The sequence below is a fragment of the Ursus arctos genome, unplaced genomic scaffold (assembly GCF_023065955.2).
Source record: "Ursus arctos isolate Adak ecotype North America unplaced genomic scaffold, UrsArc2.0 scaffold_4, whole genome shotgun sequence".
Lineage (NCBI taxonomy): Eukaryota > Metazoa > Chordata > Mammalia > Carnivora > Ursidae > Ursus > Ursus arctos.
In genome coordinates this window covers 5,757,450-5,775,642 of record NW_026623056.1, presented here as the reverse complement: position 1 = coordinate 5,775,642, position 18,193 = coordinate 5,757,450, and the positions used below count along the sequence as shown (strand labels likewise).

Below are 18,193 nucleotides of genomic sequence, written 5' to 3'. Positions count from 1 at the left end.
CTCTCCTTGCCTAGTGATTATCTCATACTAAGTGAGATGGACACATCCTGGGGGAGGCCCGTGGGGGACTGTGCTCCTCAGTGTGTATCTGTGTTTCCTTTGGCTATAAAGGTATTGTTGCACCCCAGCCAAGTACTATATGCTTAGTGAACATTACCATGTTTCCTTTGACGTATTGCGGTTGGGGTCCGTGCTGGCAGCGGATGGCTCTGTCCCTGGCACAGCAGTTCGTGATGAGCCTTGCCCGGGGCACCTGGGCAGATTTCATTGACAGATACTCCACTCCCCGGATGCCGTGGCATGACATTGCCTCTGCGGTCCACGGGAAGGCGGCTCGTGACGTGGCCCGTCACTTCATCCAGCGCTGGAACTTCACGAAGGTACGTGGATCGTTTTGTCATGATTCAGGCCACATAAAGAGAGCCTGGAAGAGGGGCGCCTGGGTGGCTCGGTCTTTAGGCATCTGCCTTCGTCTCAGAGCGTCATCCCAGCGCTCTGGGATCAAGCCCCACATCAGGCTCCTCCGTTGGGAGCCTGCTTCTTCCTCTCCCTCTGCCCCTGCCTGTGTTCCCTCTTTCGCTGGCTGTCTCTCTGTCAATTAAATAAATAAAATCTAAAAAAAAAAGAGAGAGAGAACCTGGAAGAGGAGAAACCTAGAGGGTTGGCAAGAAGGTACTGTGGTGGCCCATCTGCTCTTGAGTGCCTGGCTGTCAGCATGCCAGGGTCTGTGGGGAAAAGAAAAAGAAGGTGTTCCTGAACTTTCCCACCACAGACAGTTCAGAGCACAGAGAGATAGATGCCACTTTCAGGGCCTATTGTGATCCTTTCACAGTGTGGGTACTCAGTGTTAAGTATCTGGTCTGGGCTGATGGGCACCTGGAGGGCTATCGTAGGGGGGAAAAGGGCCTTGTTTGGATGAGAGAGCTCCAGCTTTCACATCCTCCCAGTCCTGGCATTACGCTGGGTTCATACTGGTCCAAGCTTCTGGGAGGTGGCTCTGAGCGAGGGGAGGAGTGTGAGAAGATGGGGCCATTTTCCTTTTTTTCAGACTGTGTCGTATGCCATCACTACATATAGGAATAACTTAAGTACCTACCATCCAGGTGTCATTAAGGTTCCATCTTACTCACTGTAATACCTTACGACAAGGTATTAGTCTCCTTGATAATTTGGGAAAAATTGTTTTATCAATAACTTAGAATATCACTTAATTTTTCATTTATGTAAGCTTTTATTTACATAAATGTTATAACCTTTTAGAAATACTGGAAATATTTTTTAAGATTCATTTATCTATTTTAGAGAAAGGGGGGAGGGGCGGAGGGAGAGGGAGAGGGAATCTCAAGCAGACTGTCCACTGAGCACAGAGTCTGAGAAGTAATGGAAAGATTTTTAACAAAATTTAAGGAAGCATGAAAGAATAAATGAAGAAATATTACTTTTAACCTACTGGTATCTGTGATTGGTTTTGGGATTTCCAATGCTTTTATATTCTCTTCCTGACAGGATAAATTGGTAAACCCCAGAAAGCTTTTAAAAAGTATACAACCTTTAACTTAGAAAATCTTTTTTGGGTATTTAAGTTAAAGAAGTAATCTGGGGTGCCTGGTGGCTCAGTCGGTTAAGTGTCTGCCTTCAGCTCAGGTCATGATCCCAGGGTCCTGGAATCGGGCCCCGTGTCAGGCTTCCTGCTCAGTAGGGAGTCTGCTTCTCCCTCTCCCTCTGCTTGTGCTCTCGCTCTCTCTCTGGCAAATAAGTAAAAAAAACAAAATCTAAAAAAAAAGTAATCTGATAGGTAATTTATTTTGATATTGTGTCTAATAATTCTGATAAAATGAGAAATAACTCAAATGCACATTAATAGGAATTTATTTAACAAATTATGGTTCTTCTGTATCATTTTCTTAGGAAGTTATTAAAATAGGATATACAGTGCTGTACTGTGACAAGATATCTACAACATAGTAAGAAATCGATTGACAAAAAAATACCATTTTTGCAATTATATACCTCTATAACTCTAGATTGCATCTAAAGTTTCTTTAAAAATATAAAACAATAAATGCCCACTACAAAAGATTAAAAAAAAAAAGAAGGATAAAAGGAGTTTTCTGCCTCTGGAAAATAGAAAGAACAGAAAAATAATCTCTTGCCTCTTCAACTAGAAACTCCACTGTTAATGTTTTTCTTTTTCTTTTTCAAATGAATCTGAATTTCTTTGTAACCACAAAGTAGGCAGGAATGGAGCTATTTTCTCATGTGGATCTTTTTTTTTTTTTACCTGTTTTTGTTTATTTTAGATTATGAAGTCCAAATATCGGTCCCTCTCTTATCCTTTCCTGCTTCCCAAATCGCAAACAACAGCCCATGAGTTGAAATATCAAGTGCCTGGGTCCGTCAGTGCCAGTGTACAGGTAAGGCTGGCTTCTCTGTTTCACCAAATGCTACTGGGTGAAATCACTCTTCTGGATTAAGTGCCTATTACACTGGCTTCAGATTTTTCAATGAGGACAACTCCAAAGCAAATCTGAATAGACCTTTTAAAATTTAGTATTATATTTCCTATTTAAAGTAGATTCCATTTATCCTCTTTTAAAAACTCTTATAAATATAGTAAATGCACAGTTTTACTTCCTTACCACTTGTTACCTCTGTCACTCTCGTTTATTCTACACTGCAGTATATTCATCATTATCTTTACGTGTCTGTCTCTTATTTCACCTGTATTATCGTTTCTTCAGCGACACACTCATCTCTTTCATGCCTCTCTTCCTCCCACTGTAGCTATCCTAGAGTCTTACACTTACCCTAGAGTGGGTGATGGATAATCTCCTTAGCTGAGTCACTTTAGAACTGAAATATAAAACAATCATTGTTAAGAAGCATTTCCCTTATGAGAGGGTCTCACAGAAAGCATGTGTATTCTTAAACTGTATAATCTTTCATGCATAAATTGTAAAAGCATCAAATGCTCAAGAAATTTATATTTCTATCTTTTTGCTTTTTTTTTCTTTTTTACTATGTTTGATATTATCACTGGTAGGTTGCAAAATGACTAAAGAGGGTTAATCAGTCTGGAATAGCTCATCTACACTTACAAAATAGTTCAAAAAGTTTCTTTGTCCTCCACTCATAACATTTGACTCTAAAGGGTCTGGTTGTAGTTTCCTCAAAAATGTATTAAGTTTACATATAAATTAAGAATCTTTATGTCACAAGGATTCCAATAAACGCGTTCTTAAATGGTAAATGCATAAGTAAATAAATATTCTTAGAAAAGGCCAGTCAAGGAAAGGCTTGTCCTGTAATTCCTTCGGAAGTGACCCTAGCAACATGATACACCGGCAGCCAGGGACTGATACCGGTTAACCACCAGGAATGTGGCTGAAACTTCACATCTAAGAAGCTAGTTATACTTCAATCTAATTTTAGTTCCTAATTAACCAAATGCCTTTTAGAGGCTCTTTTAATAGAATATGGAATTTGCTTAATGGAGTCACATCATTTTACCACATTCAGTCGAAGCATCTCAGATTACAAATAGGAACATTAAGACCCAGTGGAGCTATGAGACTTGTCCAGGGTCACCAGCTGGTTATAGGTAGAGGTAGGACTTGAAATCCTGCTCTAGTCCATTGTTACCGCAGCTCAGATATCTTGAGATCATCAGGGGCAGAACTAGGATGGGCCGCCTTTGACATTGCCTTTTGTTCAAGGTCATTCACTATCAGCATCAAAAGTATTGTTTAAGTAAGAGTGCCTGAGTGGCTCGGTCAGTTATGCATCCGACTCTTGTTTTTACCTCAGGACATGATCTCAGGGTCGTGAGACTGAGCCCCACACTGGGCTCAGCGCTGGGTGTGGATCCTGCTTAAGATTCTCTTTCTCCCTCTCCCTCTGCCCCTACCCAGCCCCCCTTTCTTAAAAAAAAAAAAAAAAAAAAAGGATTGTTTGAGTAAAGATCCAGCAGTCTGCTATGGACATCACTAATACAGATTTATGTAATCTGGACATGGATTCTAGTGAATACGATTATGTAAATGAAATGCCTAAATCAGTTACTTTTACTATATACAAGTAATATTTGTAGCTAAGAAATAAAAAGACATTTCAGGCCATAGATCAAATAAGAGAACAATCAAAGAGATAAACCACTCAAGAGAAATACCTATAGCAAATATTTAGTTATCCCAGGCTACAGGAGACAATTAATTTAAACTTAGAGGCACAGATATATATGTGTTCACATGTAAGTTAATGAATATTTTATGAACCTGTTTAATTTTATTCTACTTGGAGGGAAAAATTATCCATGCTGTAAGATAAAATAGGAGCCTTCATGTTAAGAAAATAAGAGAATTTAATTTAAGATTTGAGATGGCATTAAAATTGACTCAGGGATCAACTTATCAAAGTTAGCAGATGCTAATTAAGCATCTGTTGAAAAGGAATTTCTGGGAATTGCATATTTTTGTGAACAGCAAAGGAAGTTGTACGCTGGTGTTGCATAAACATACATCATCTCTTACCTGTGGATAAAGCCCTGTTTTCTATATTCTCATCCAATTCCCTGGCAAGTAGACAGAAACTGCGTGACCGCTCTGTCAGATGCCTCCTGGAGTCACCCTCTCTGCATCCCTGAATGCGGTGTTAGAGGTGGGGCTGGAACCGGGATATCTCCTGATATGCTTCTGTGTCCATCCTCGATTTGCTCGGATGGCCTGGACTCAGGAACCTGTAGAGCCAATTGATTGGAAAGGAAGTCTACCAAGACTTACTCATTAACTCATTTATTCCGTCAACATATGTTTATTAAGAGCCATCTGTTTGCACAGTGAAGTCATCAGTGCATACTTGGGTGCTGAGGAAGAAGACAAAAGTTCTCTGCCTCTGGAAGCCTAGTTAGCTGGGGGAGAGAAAGCTATGACATTGAACCATGTAGTTAACAATGCTAGGTGTGGTCCGGGACTAACCGATGGCATGCAAGTAGGGCCCAGCACGCTGTGCGAGTCTGGCAGTGACGACGAGAGAACTGGGTGTCTGCTGTAAGTAATAAGCCTGCCTGCTCCGTGGATGGGAGATCCGACTGCCGCAGACCATTTGCTCTTGAGGGCTTGGCAGGTGAAGTTGAGATGGCGTAAGGCCAGATTGGGGATACCGTGGAGTGCCAGCTTGGTTAATTGGGACCAGATCCTGGAGGCGTTAGTGAACTTTGGAACTTTTTTTTCCCCCATCCAGGAAGCAGCATGATATAGGAATGCTTTATGAAAACTAACCCAGATCAGAGTTTCCAAACCTGGTTTTACCTGTGAAATGCTAATAGCTATGTCACAAAAAAGACTTCCATGGACAGAGAAGCTTTTGCAGATCTTCTAAGCACAGGACTTCCTAGCGCCTTTGTTATGCTGATGTGTATCAGGGAATCGCTAAGAATGAATGTGCTGTGAGAATTTCCCAAGCCCAATGGATGGAGGATCTCTCATTTTGTCATGTGTCTGTTCCCATCTCTCTGAACAAACCCACTCGGGCACCTATAGGTTATACATAGGGAGAACTTAGACAAAAAAGAGAGCAAGAGCAAGGATACCAGTGAGGAGGCTGTGACTGTGGTTCGAGCGTATGCAAAGTTTGCATTTGTAAATTAGCATTCTTTTTCCTGAAGAGGACCCCCCCACAATTTAAGAAGTGTTACTGGTCACCAGAAGATGTTTTTCAGAATGGCCAAAACAACTCCAGTGGTGTAAACAGTGGGCCCAGCCAGCCAGTGGCAACTTTTCTAAGTCAGGAAAGTCTGAGAGGACCAGAAACCAAAAAAAGAAAAGAAATGACCCTGCTTCTGTTCTCCTTTTCTGTAAAGTTCTGACTGTGGTGTTGTTTCACTTCACGTTATTTACTGGCTCTCCACATTATTCGTCTTGTTCTAGACATTCTTGTTTTCAAGTCATGAGCAAATAGAACTTAGAAGCCCAAAGCCATAATCGAGCTGAATCCCTGGTTTTCCAGAGACTCCAGAAGGGAGCTGGGAGGTGGAACCCAGTACGTTGTAGGCAACTTGATCTTTAAAGGGTTAATTGTCATACTTCTAGGCCCTTCACTCTCTCAGCTATCATGTGGCAATAGCCAAATAACTCTTACATACTCTCGGTTGAGAAATTTAACACTATTTAATAAAGTTCTTTCTTAGGTTTGTTCTTTTTTAAAAACAAATTTTAGCATAATTTTTAACAGTTTATTGTTCATAACGTAATTTAGAGACCGCAAGCTTTAATTAACTCAAAAGGAGCAAGGGGATGTAGCAAGTGGAAGAGGTAGATTCTAGAGTCAGAGTGTGTTCAAATCCCAGCTTTGCTACACACTAGCCGTGCACCCTTGGGAAAATTGCTTCACATCTCCATATGCATTTTCTTCATCAATAAAACAGACATCATAATAGCATCTGCCTCATAGGGTTGGTGGTGAGAGCTAAGTGAAATCCATGCAAAAGCACTTAGAAAGTGCACTAGTTTGGATCATATCAATGTTAGCTTCAGTCCTCAAGCTTTCCCTCGTGTTTTCAAAAGCGTGGAACAAAGAAGAGGACATTTTTCTGGGTGGGTCAGGAGGGTTATTCTGGCTACAAAATCTTTATACCATAAATTTATTGAAATGGAGAAAAAGAGCATTTGACATAATGAAATAGGTAGTAGGTAAGATTCACGTTCTTTTATTTGCAAAAGGGAACCCACTGATTTAATTCTCTTAACACAAAAACATTGGGTCCAATTATCCTTGGTAATTGCACACCAGCCGTGATGCCCAGCCATCGCAGAAGGCTTGCCACAAGCAGCCAGGGCGGCCAGTCCAGGGGGGAACGGAGGCTGCCCCCACCAACACGAGTTTCTGCTCCTAAAAAAAAAAGTCATCCGAACCTGAAAGCTGACTTCAGCAACTTCCACCGACACTTTTAAAATAATCTCAGGTGTTTCCCCTCTGAGCTGGGCATTCTCAGAAGCCTGCCAAGATCATTTAGAGAAGACAAAGCAGGAGAAAGGCTCGGGGCTGAGGGGTGGCGGAAAGATGGTTCTGAAACCACTTATGCCCAGTTCTTGTATAAAAGAACTTGTTCTCTCCTGAAAAGGAACAAACTGGATGCCCAAATGCTATCATTGCCATGTCAGGTAAATGACCAAGACAGGACATTCGGCATGTCTATCAAGGTAAAAGACCATGCCTGATGCCAAATTAGCATCAATATGGAATCAATATAGGGAACAATCCTCTTTATTAAATTGGGCAGCTTCTTGTAGAAAAGCCATTCCTTAGACAATCGTTGTTGAGAAGTCCTGCCAAATTGAGGGAAATAATTCCAGTGGAGTTAGGTCTTTGATCTCTCTGTCTGTTAAAAAAAATTAAACAGGAAAGAAACTATACAGGCAAGTGTGAATGACATCTAGATTATATTAGTGGAAAAACTTGTTCCTACACTTGGGGAAAATGCCCACATGACTCTCTGCAGGATGTCACTGTAGGAATCAATGTAGATGTCAAAGGCCCACAGCATGTTTTGTGTTGTGAAAAAATGAAGTAGGTAGGGAGGGGTAAAAGAAAGCCACTTAACTTCCTCTAAGGCTGTTTCCTAACATGGAGGCTGTTTCCCGTCTGTGGACCAGGTCTTCATGCAGTGGCATTCTGTGCTCGCCGCTGCGGTTCTTGGAGGGAGAGCCATGAACGGCGAGTGTTTACTCCTGCCCAGCACTGCATTAAGCTCTTCGTGGATTATCTCATTCAGTATTCACCAGTCTCTACACCGGACTCCTGTGCGACCTCTTGTTTTCACAGATGAGGAAAGCAAGACTTTGGGAGGTTAAAATAACCCAGGGAGGAACGGTGAGGCTGAGGCTGAGCGGTCTGGCTCCAGGCCCGAGGTGGTCACCACCAGGCACAGGCTGTTTCCGACAAGATCTGGCTGGTCGTAACCACCAAGGGCTTGGGCCAGGCGGAGCTGCATGTCCGGCTTGCCATTCAGGATCCTCTTCTGTTGCAGCAGCCCCAAGTCCTTCCCTAACCCTCTTGCTTCTTCGTGGCTCCCAAGAGCCCCCATCGACACCTTTCTTCCTAGGACTTCTCTCCCCTTCAGTTTTATTCTTCAGAAGTTTATTTTCTTCCTCTCCTTCAGCCTCAAGGTTAACTTTTCCCTATTGTTCAAGCGAAAGGATCTTCCCATGTTGTGTGGTGAATGGGTGACACTCGGTGGTACGAAAGTGGTGATTAGAAGGAAGGGCTTGATAGTGTGAGGTGAATTCTTGAACAAAGTCCGTTTCTTGGTGCTCCTGGCCTGCTTTTGTCCTGGGTACAGACTGGAAGAATAAGGCCCAACAGTCTGAGTGCTTCCCTTGTCTCCTGACCCGTGCCACTGATGGGCTTCTCCATGGAAGCCAACTTCTGCTTGAGAGACATATAAATGGCTCTTGTCCTAACAGTCTCTGGTCCACAGCTGACTGACTTGGGAGTTAAGGAAAACACAAAGAAATTAAGATATGTGCTGAATTTATATGGAAGAAAAGCATAACAGTAAGAGAAAAGCAACTTGGGACACATACTAAGAAAGCTTTGAAAGTTTTCCTTCGAGAAGAGATTTCTGAGTTTCGATCCATATATTCAACTTGGGCCCACTGTGTATAAGGGATTAGGGCTTGTGGATAAAAGAGAAGGTTATCTTCCTGCCTGTCTGTCTGTCTATCTATATCTATGTATCTATCTATTTTTTTTTTAAAGATTTTATTTATTTATTTGACAGATAGAGACAGCCAGTGAGAGAGGGAACACAAGCAGGGGGAGTGGGAGAGGAAGAAGCAGGCTCATAGCAGGGGAGCCTGATGTGGGGCTCGATCCCATAACGCTGGGATCACGCCCTGAGCCGAAGGCAGACGCTTAACCGCTGTGCCACCCAGGCGCCCCGTATCTATCTATTTTTACATAACAATTCAACCATTCTGTACATGACTCAGTGCTCACCATGGTAAGTGTGGTCACTATCTGTCACTATACAACATTATTACAGTATCATTGACTCTATCCTCTGTGCCATCTCTGTGACTGACTTATTTTATAACTGGAAGTTTGACCTCTTAATCCCCTTCACCTATTTTGCCTGAGAAGGCTATCTTTTAAGTTAAAAAATAGGACATAGTACAAAGGAAAATGACTGGTTCTGGTTACAGTTTTGAAGCTAAAACATAAAATTAGAAATATGGGCTTTTTATATGCTTTAAAATTGTGTATTCAGAGTTGAGGTTTGAAAAGTGAGGGTTAGATTTGATTCTCAGTATACATATGGCAGTAAGATAAGGCCTATTTCTGCATATGTAAGCAAGAGTTTGAGGCTTGTCTCAGTTACGCTGGTTTAAAACAGAAATGCGGGACAAGTTGGTCAGACCAGTTAAGAAAAAGGAGAGAGTAAATCTTAAATTTAAAACAGAAGGGAGTCCGTCGCAATGTGTTTGGCCTGCTTGGCTGTTTACAAACTTTCTGGACTATCAAGCATTTAAAGCAGTTGAATGGATCTGTGTATCACCTCTACCTTGAACTTGCCTGCTTTCCCTTCCTGGAGCTCTCCGCCATCCATCTTAGCTTTCCTCCCCAGCGTGTCTTGTTCCAAGGAGCCTCTTTCTGGCATAGCTGTCCAGGAAACTACTCCAAACTGATTAGACTTGAAACCTATTTGGCCCTCCTCATTTATATCTTACGTTAATGAGCTTATTAAATCGTTGAATCAGGGCAAGTTTGGAGAGTGAGAAAGGAAAGTGTAAGGTTTCTGGATTTGAGGGGAAGACTGAGAAGTGACCACCAAAGGTGGTACATAAACTTCGCCTGTAAGTTTTTAGGGAGCATATACATCAAATATCTACCACGTTCCCCAGACCATAGAGCTGTGTTTGTTATGCCATTTATTTCTTCACTCAGCAGCTGTGGCGCGCGAGCCTCTGCGTGTGAGTGTGTGTGTGTGTGTGTGAGAGGGAGAGAGAGAGAGAGATCTCAGTTGTACAGTGGAGGAAAGCAAGCCTCCCTGATATTAAAAGGACTTGTTGAAGGTGAAAGGGCTCGTAAGGGCAGAGCTGTAGCACAGATCTCTGGAGTTCCTATCTGCCCAGCATACTCTGCCATTTTATACGTTGTTTCCAGAGTTCTCGCGAATCAGATCAGGATGTGTAGGAGAAGAATCTTCTCTAGGTAGCCTGCATTTTCAGGGCTATGCCTCTCCGCATCCCAATTCGACATAAATTTGAGAGGACTAACAACTGAAACTCCTATTTGTTCAGAACTTTGTCATTTCTACTGGTGGACAATAATGCAGTTCCTTAGAGATGATGTGAAGTCGAGATATTTTCCCAGTGTGGATCATGTTTATATAAATTTCCTTGTGAGTTTTCTTTTGAGATATTTGATGATTGATGCTCACAATTAAACTTTCCAATGGCACGTATTCATCTGATAAAATTCAGTAAGTGTTTTGAGGGGAAGCTATTTTGTAATAAATACCTCATACTAAAGAGTAAGATTTTGAGGATAAAATCCATGATGTTAGTAAGTTCTAGTTTGAATTTCATGAGTGTTATCGATAACAACTTTTAAAGTTATTGACTAGATGAAGAATTTTATGAGATCTTTTATATATAATAGACAAGACCAATTACATAGTGGATCACTTTATAGATTCCTAATAATGTGGAGCCATTCTTTTGTTTTCAATTTCAGTTGACCTCGTGAGAGACCATTGCAGTATTCATTTCAAATCAGGAATAGCAAATCTATTTTTTATAGTGATTCTTCTGCAATGTCATGCTATTGCTTAAGGAAAATCGGTTAATAAATATTTACTGAGCACCTGCTGTCTGCCCAACGTTGTACTGTAGTCATAGTTAGAATACTGGAAAAAGTAACGAACAGTGGTTCTTAGTTGGAAAGGCTTATATGTCCTCTGGGCCACCATCCTGTGCACAGCCACAGTCTCTACGGCGGCTCAGCTGTGATGAGCCACAACTCAAATGCATCCTCTAATGTTCTCATTAGTAATAGCAAACACTCACATACCACGTACCAGGTAGTAGGCCTCCTGCACGCTTCACAGTAATTCATCTAATCCTCTCTGTAACCCTATAAAATAGATACTCAATTGAACAGAACAGAAATCTGAGGCACCAGGAAGTTGAGAAACTTGACCAAGATCAAAGCTACTGAGTGGCTGGGCTAGGCTTTGAACTAGGCAGTCCCGCTAAGTATCAGTGTACTTACCTTATACTCAGGTGTCTGGGCTGGAAGCCCTTAATGTAATCCTGATGGGAGCAGGTGAGTGTCTGAATAGGGGGAGGCAGTAGGGATGAGAAAGATGAGCCAGGAGAGGCACACGAAGAATCAGTCAGCTAATTGAAGGCAAAGTCAAGGTTATATATCTAAATGAAGCTGTTTATATTTCAAAATGTATGGATCTGAACCCTATCTATTTGGGGAAAAAGGAATCAGCACATTATCAGGTCAGAGCTAGGGTGACCATATCTTATGGCTCAGAACAGGACACTTTGGAGAGTAAAAGTGGTACTATTAACAAATTCACCAGAACAACAGGCATTCTGGTGTAATTGTGGAACCATCATGAAAAAAAGAATACCAATGGTCACCCTACTCATAGCCACCGAAAGAGGGACTTTTGGAATACTCTTTGTAGAAACTACACTTTATGGTTTCCAGTTTCGAATGACAATAATCCTGGGTGGAGGAGGAAGTATTCAGGGCTTGACTTCTAGCCTGGCTCCTTCCTTATGGATTATGTCCAAGGACCGATGTCCCACCCACTTCCTCTCCGTGGGCCCACACATGACACCCAAGCCACTGTAATCATTCAGTTGTGCAGAAGAAAAAGGATTGATTTCATTTTATGAATACATCTGGCGTCCTCTCGATTGTCCGCTCATTTCCGATTGTTGCCTTGTAGCTGCTTCGCTCCGCTGCTGACTGGTCGGCTGGTATAAAGTACCATGAAGAGTCCATCCACACTGCTTACGTCCACGTGATAGAGAACAGCAAGCACTACATCTATATAGAAGTAAGTCCGGCTCACGTAAGTTAGCGTGACAACCTGCCTTCCCATAAATAGCTTGAAAGACCTCAGGGTCCCAGACTGAGGATCTGTACGTTAATCGGCATGTGTCGAGATGTGAGTTCGAGCCACCTGAATTTTTACGTCCCCAGCATACCTGACATGCACTTTGCATTTTCAGTTCAGGCCTCTAGGAGGAGTCCCCCAAGTTCTTGTTATTAAAGTGTGTGAACTCACTATACTCTTACCAGCCAGAAATACCACAAGGTGGATGAGTAAGTTTTTATTTGTCTTGAGGTGCAGGGTCTGAGTGGGAGGCATGTGCTGCTTCAGGAGAGCAGTAGTAACCACTCCTTTGGCTAGGAGTGGTTACTGGGTTACAAGGGTAAGTGCTCAAATGCAGACCGCTGGGTGCCGCTGGTTTGGCAATACTGGAATAGGGAGAGTGCTGGGAAAGGGACGTAGAAAAGGAAGGTGTGAGGTTATGGAGGGCAAGCGTCACCTCCTTCAATCCCGTATGAACCGTTGTTCCTTTTAAAGCTTGGTCAGATGCCAGAGTTTGTGTTCAGAGGAGAGGAGAAGACCTAGGGCCACTACACTTAGTTTGGGGACCTTAATTGCACTTCAGAGTAGATGTGAAGCTAGCTCAGAGCACGTGGACAGTCCTGAAAAAAAATTAGAACTCACGATAATGTAAAAATAAATCAGAGCACATCTCTCTTCTTTATTTTCATCTTGTCTTTTCCATTGAATTTTTTCATTGTGTGGAGGGAGATGGGTTTCTTGGAGAAAACTGTCCTAGCCCCGTGTTCCTTCCCATCTCCCCCTCCATATAGTGACTAATCACGAAGGGCAAGTGGGAAAGAATTAGAGCTTTGTTTATTTCACAGGCCTGGAGGAAGAGACGCTGATTTCAAAACTTAGCAGGCTAAATGAAATACAGTATCCTGGATGGGACAGGAAAAGGACTGTGAATATCAAGGTCTGGAGCTTTGCAGTACTGATATAATTAGTATTACTGATCTCAGCAGTTATGCCATCACGATAGACCATGTTCACGGCCGCCTCATCCATGACCCAGACTCCTTGTGCCTTAGCTCTTTGTAGTAGCATTAAGTCAGCCTTTCTTATTAGTGCTACCACAGCGCTCAGTGACGTCCGTAATGCCGTGTGGACGCACGTGGCTGTGAGCACAGACCTGTTACACGTCTAGCCGAGCTAAGGGGTTGGCAACTACCCTGCTCTCCCCAAAAGAGGAGAACAGGCTGTGACATGCGGCCGGTGGGTGTTCACAGCTGCCGAGGAACGCGAAGCTTCTCTGTAATATGAATTCAGAAAAACAAACATGGTTTGGTTGCCACTGACTTTTTATTGTTGGATGCCTTAAGGGAAAACACATTCTCGAGAGGGTTCCCGCACAATGTCTCCTGGAAAGTTTGTCTTATGGGGGCACTTTAGAGATTTATGCACTTAAGTCTAAAAACATGTAAACTAGTAAAAATAATGATGTTGCAAAGGGATGATAATCCTAGTTCGAGTCATTGCTTCTGTGTCTCTTTACAATGATTAGCAAAGATTACTTTATGATGATTATGTTACAGGTGTATTATAACAATGCATGTAAGTATGTGATAGTGATAGTATTTGTACCTAATTACTAACATTCCTTTATGCCGCGACTAAATCTTTTACACCATTATGATAATAATGTACCCAGGTTTTTTAGGAAGAGTTTTAAAGAATGTTTTATGGGTTAATGAATAGTATAGGTTACTTAAAGAAAAAAAGAAAAATATTTCTTTTTCCAGTTTGTTGGCTTATTTATATGTACCAAACATACTTGTGAAAGAGATTTGAAGCTACTTAAAATAGAATTTCAGAAATAGTAAGTGACCCAAACAAATGAGACAAGGCAAAAGCAGATACTAGGCAATGATAGAGAATGCGTGGAGAAAACTAGACCAGGATTCAGCCATCTACCCTGTTAAAAAGGTAAATTGAGCAGGAGACAGAAAATTTACCAGTATAGGATTTTATTTTATTTTATTTTATTTTATTTTATGTTATTATTTTTTTAAGGTTTTTTATTATTTATTTATTTGACAGAGAGAGAGACAGCCAGCGAGAGAGGGAACACAAGCAGGGGGAGTGGGAGAGGGAAGAAGCAGGCTCACAGCAGAGCAAGGAGCCCAATGCGGGGCTCGATCCCAGGACCCTGGGATCACGCCCTAAGCCGAAGGCAGACGCCTAACGATTGAGCCACCCAGGCACCCCAACCAATATAGGATTTTAAATCATGAGCATTTACACAATACATGAATCTGTAAACCTTGGGTCCCTAATGATTAAATTTGGAGTGTTCTTACCTTTCTAAAAATGTCAGCGACAAAGAACTCACATGATGAAATAACAGTGTAGCCTCCCACTGGACTGAGATATGATATGTGAAATGCCTGGAAACACATGAGACCCAGAGTGAGATGAGGCTTCTTTTAGTCTCAGGGTCATTGACTTTCCTAAATGATTTTACTAATAAGAACATGTCTGCTATGTGAAACTTTTTTTAACATTGGTGTAGTGTTTGTAATAGAGCACGTTTTCCATGTATATACACTACTAAGATAAGAAAGGCTTACGTGATCACTGTCTTTCTTACAGAACCAGTTTTTCATAAGTTGCGCTGATGACAAAGTTGTGTTCAACAAGATAGGTGATGCCATTGCTCAGAGGATACTGAAAGCTCACAGGTAATGTTTTGGCCTTTGGCTAGGAGTGGTTACTGCGAATGTTCTTGCCTTTCCTGCTAAAATGACTTTTGAAAGCCTGTGTTAAAATACGGTCTTTTCCTAGCAGGCATAAATTGAGTTCAGCTAGCGGTAGGTTATTGGTTCCTTCAATGTGATTTCAGTTGCTGAGAATTTTGAGTCCCATTTTTGAAGCAATCGGAATTCTTCCAGGGCCCAGTCATTTTTTCCTGGCCAGTCTCTTTCCCACGCCATTAGAGTTGTGATTTGATTTATTTAGTGGCAGACAGTGAACTGTGTTCACTTAAAAATCAAAGCAAAATACTCATCATATTTTTCCATGGGTTCTATTTAAATGCTTGTTACCCTCTGTCTTACTTCTTCAGCTCATGGGATTATTTTTTTAATAACAATGTTATTAAGATATAATTCACATACCATACAATCCAGCCACTTGACGTGTACAATTCAGGGACTTTCAGCATATTGACAGCATTGTGCAACTATACCTAATCAGTTTTAGGACATTTTCATCACCCCGGAAAGAAACCTTGTAGCTATTAGCAGTCACTGTCTACTTCTCCTTACTTGATCCTCTTGCAACCGCTAAACTTCTTTCTTTCCATATAGATTGCCTACTCTGGGCATTGCATATAAATGGAATCATACAATATGTGGTCTTTTGTGACTGACTACTTTCACCTAATTTAATGTTTCCAAGACTCATCTATGTTATAGGATGTTAACAGTATTTCATTTATACTTATTGCCAGGTAATATTCCATTTTCTGAATATAGAAATATATAGAATATATTATTCTATATAATATATGTAATTGTATATAATATATACATTGTATATTAATATACATAATAATTAATGTATCACATATATTATATATATTTCTGAATATAGAAATATATAGAATATACTATATTCTATTTATCCATTCATCAGTTGGTAGATATTTGGGATGTTTCCAATGTTTGGCTGTTCTGATTAATGCTGCTATAAATATTCTGTCATAGTTTTTCTACAGACATATTTTTATTACTCTAGAGGTAGAATTGCAGGGTTATATGGTAATTCTATGTTTAACGTTTTGAGAAGCTGCCAGAAGGTTTTCAAAAACAGCTACACCATTTTACATTCCTATTGTGTATGAGGGCTCCAGTTTCTCTGTATCATTGCCAGTACTTACTATTATCTGTCTTTTGGATTATGGCCATCCTAATAGGTGTGAAATGGTATCTCATTGTGGTTTGGATTTGAATTTCCCTAATGACTAATGATGTTGTGTATTTTTTTGTTTGTTTATTTGCCATTTCTTGTAATTATCTCTGGAGAAATATATATTCAAATTTCTTGTCCATTTTTTACTTAGTTCGTTTTTTCAGTGTTGAGTTGTAAGAGTTCTTTATATATTCTAGATACAAATATCATATCAGATTTATGACTTGCCAATATTTTCCCCTATGCAGGGTGTTTTCTTTTATACTTTCTTGATAATATCTTTTGAAACACAAAAGTTTTTAATTTTGATAAAGTCCAGTTTATCTGTTTTTTCTTTTATTGCTTCTGCTTTGGTACCATAGCCACAAAATCACCGCCTAATCCAAGATCATGAAGATTTATACTTCTTTTCTCCTAAGAATTTTATAGTTTTACTCCTTACACTTAGGTCTTGGATTCATTTTGGGTTATTTTCATACATGGCGTGAGGCAGCAGTCCCACTTCATTCCTTTATATGGGGATATACAGTTGTTCCAATACCATTTGTTGAAAAGACTGTTCTTTCTCCACTGAGTTGTCCTGGCATCCAGACTCTTCTTTTTATGGCTGATTTTAGCTCTGTGTAAAGGCAACAAAATAAACAAACAAGCAACACGATTATATTTTATTATTTCAGTTCCTTGAACACATGCAGTGGAGAATGTTAAGTACATACACATTTGGGGATTAAAACATCATTTTACTTCCAGCGTCACATGGCCCTTTAATATCTTTTTTTTTCCCCACATAATACGTGGGGATTTTTCGACCTAAGAACATGTTACAACAATAACTACCAGTATTTTATATGATCGGTAGTTTCTAGACTGTTACTGAATATTCATAACTACTCTTGAAAGTAGATCATATAGTCCTCGTGGTGGTTACTTTTATTATTGTCATTGCTGTCCCCATTTGTAGAGTTAAAAACTAAGATTCAAGAGGTGACGTGGCTTGACTAAGCCACTGAAAGCAATAGGCAAAAATGCCTTTGAGCCGGAGCCCTTGGACTTCCAACCCAGTGCCTCTCCCCATACCACATAACTTCAGTTCATTGACAGGTGGGATTTAAGACCCCTTCAGGGTTCCCACAATTTGAGGCAAGTGGGTTGGGCCTTTGTTGTCCCCTCCTCCCATTAGCCAGTCATCAGGTCCAGGCTGACTTGAGGAAATGAGCATGACCTTGGGTGAGGGCAGGGAGGGCAAATCCTGGAGAAGGACTTCACTGTGAGTAGTCAGCAGCCAGCACTCTCAGGGGGAAGGGAATGGCTGTCTTGAGCCCACGGTGAGGGCATTTAAGCAGCACATCACAGTACCCACCACATCCTGCAAGGTGTAGAATAGATCTCACCCCTGACTACACATCAAAGTCACCCTTGGACTTTTTAAGAAAAGATTTATTTATTATTTTAGAGAGAGAGAGAGAGTGCAGGGGTGGGGAGGGGCAAAGGGAGAAAGAAAGAGAAAATCTTAAGCAGGCCCCACGCCCATTGTGGAGCCTGATACAGGGCTCGCTGTCACGACCCTGAGATCATGACCTGAGCCAAAATCAAGAGTCGGACTCTTAACCAACTGAACCACCCAGGCGCCCCTCACCATTGGACTTTTACAAAAATCCAGAGAGCTGGACTCAATCCAGACTTGCTGAGTCAGAATTTCCTGGAGTGGGGCCCAGGCACTTGTGTTTCATAATGGTCCAAGGTAACTCCAGGGCACGGCCAAGACTGCTCAGTACTCACCGAGAACAGCACGCATGGCCCCAAGTATTAATGATGATCTGTGCCTTTCCAGGTGACTTCTATCTTTTGCCTTCTCACATACTTTTTTCCAGAAAGTTACTGGGGGAGCTGTTTCTGAAATGACTTAAAAACAGCCTTATTTACAGTTAAACATAACACATGCCGGTCTCTTAATTCTGTGGGTCAATTTATGTTTAATTTACAAAATTAAATTTTCTGTCACCTCTTCCATTTCATTGATGCAAGAGTATCCACTTTATCTATAAAGCACATTTGACAAAGAAGAAAAATATTTTTTTCATGAAATTGAAATGAGTTGCAGAAATCCATTAAGCAGACAAATGAGCTCCCTGGGCTGAGCGG

The 18,193-nt window shown here is 41.1% G+C and overlaps 1 protein-coding gene across 6 annotated transcripts in view; it reads left to right on the top strand.

Annotated features, from left to right (window-relative positions):
• PLD1 (phospholipase D1) overlaps nt 1-18,193 on the top strand; it is a 227,981-nt gene that overhangs the window by 152,569 nt on the left and 57,219 nt on the right. For all 6 annotated transcript variants that reach the window (XM_044384107.3, XM_026498587.4, XM_048214773.2 and 3 more), the window contains 4 exons: nt 262-380; nt 2,301-2,414; nt 11,969-12,079; nt 14,732-14,820. In XM_044384107.3, the coding sequence (XP_044240042.1) occupies nt 262-380; nt 2,301-2,414; nt 11,969-12,079; nt 14,732-14,820 (433 nt within the window). The remainder of the gene's footprint in view (nt 1-261; nt 381-2,300; nt 2,415-11,968; nt 12,080-14,731; nt 14,821-18,193) is intronic.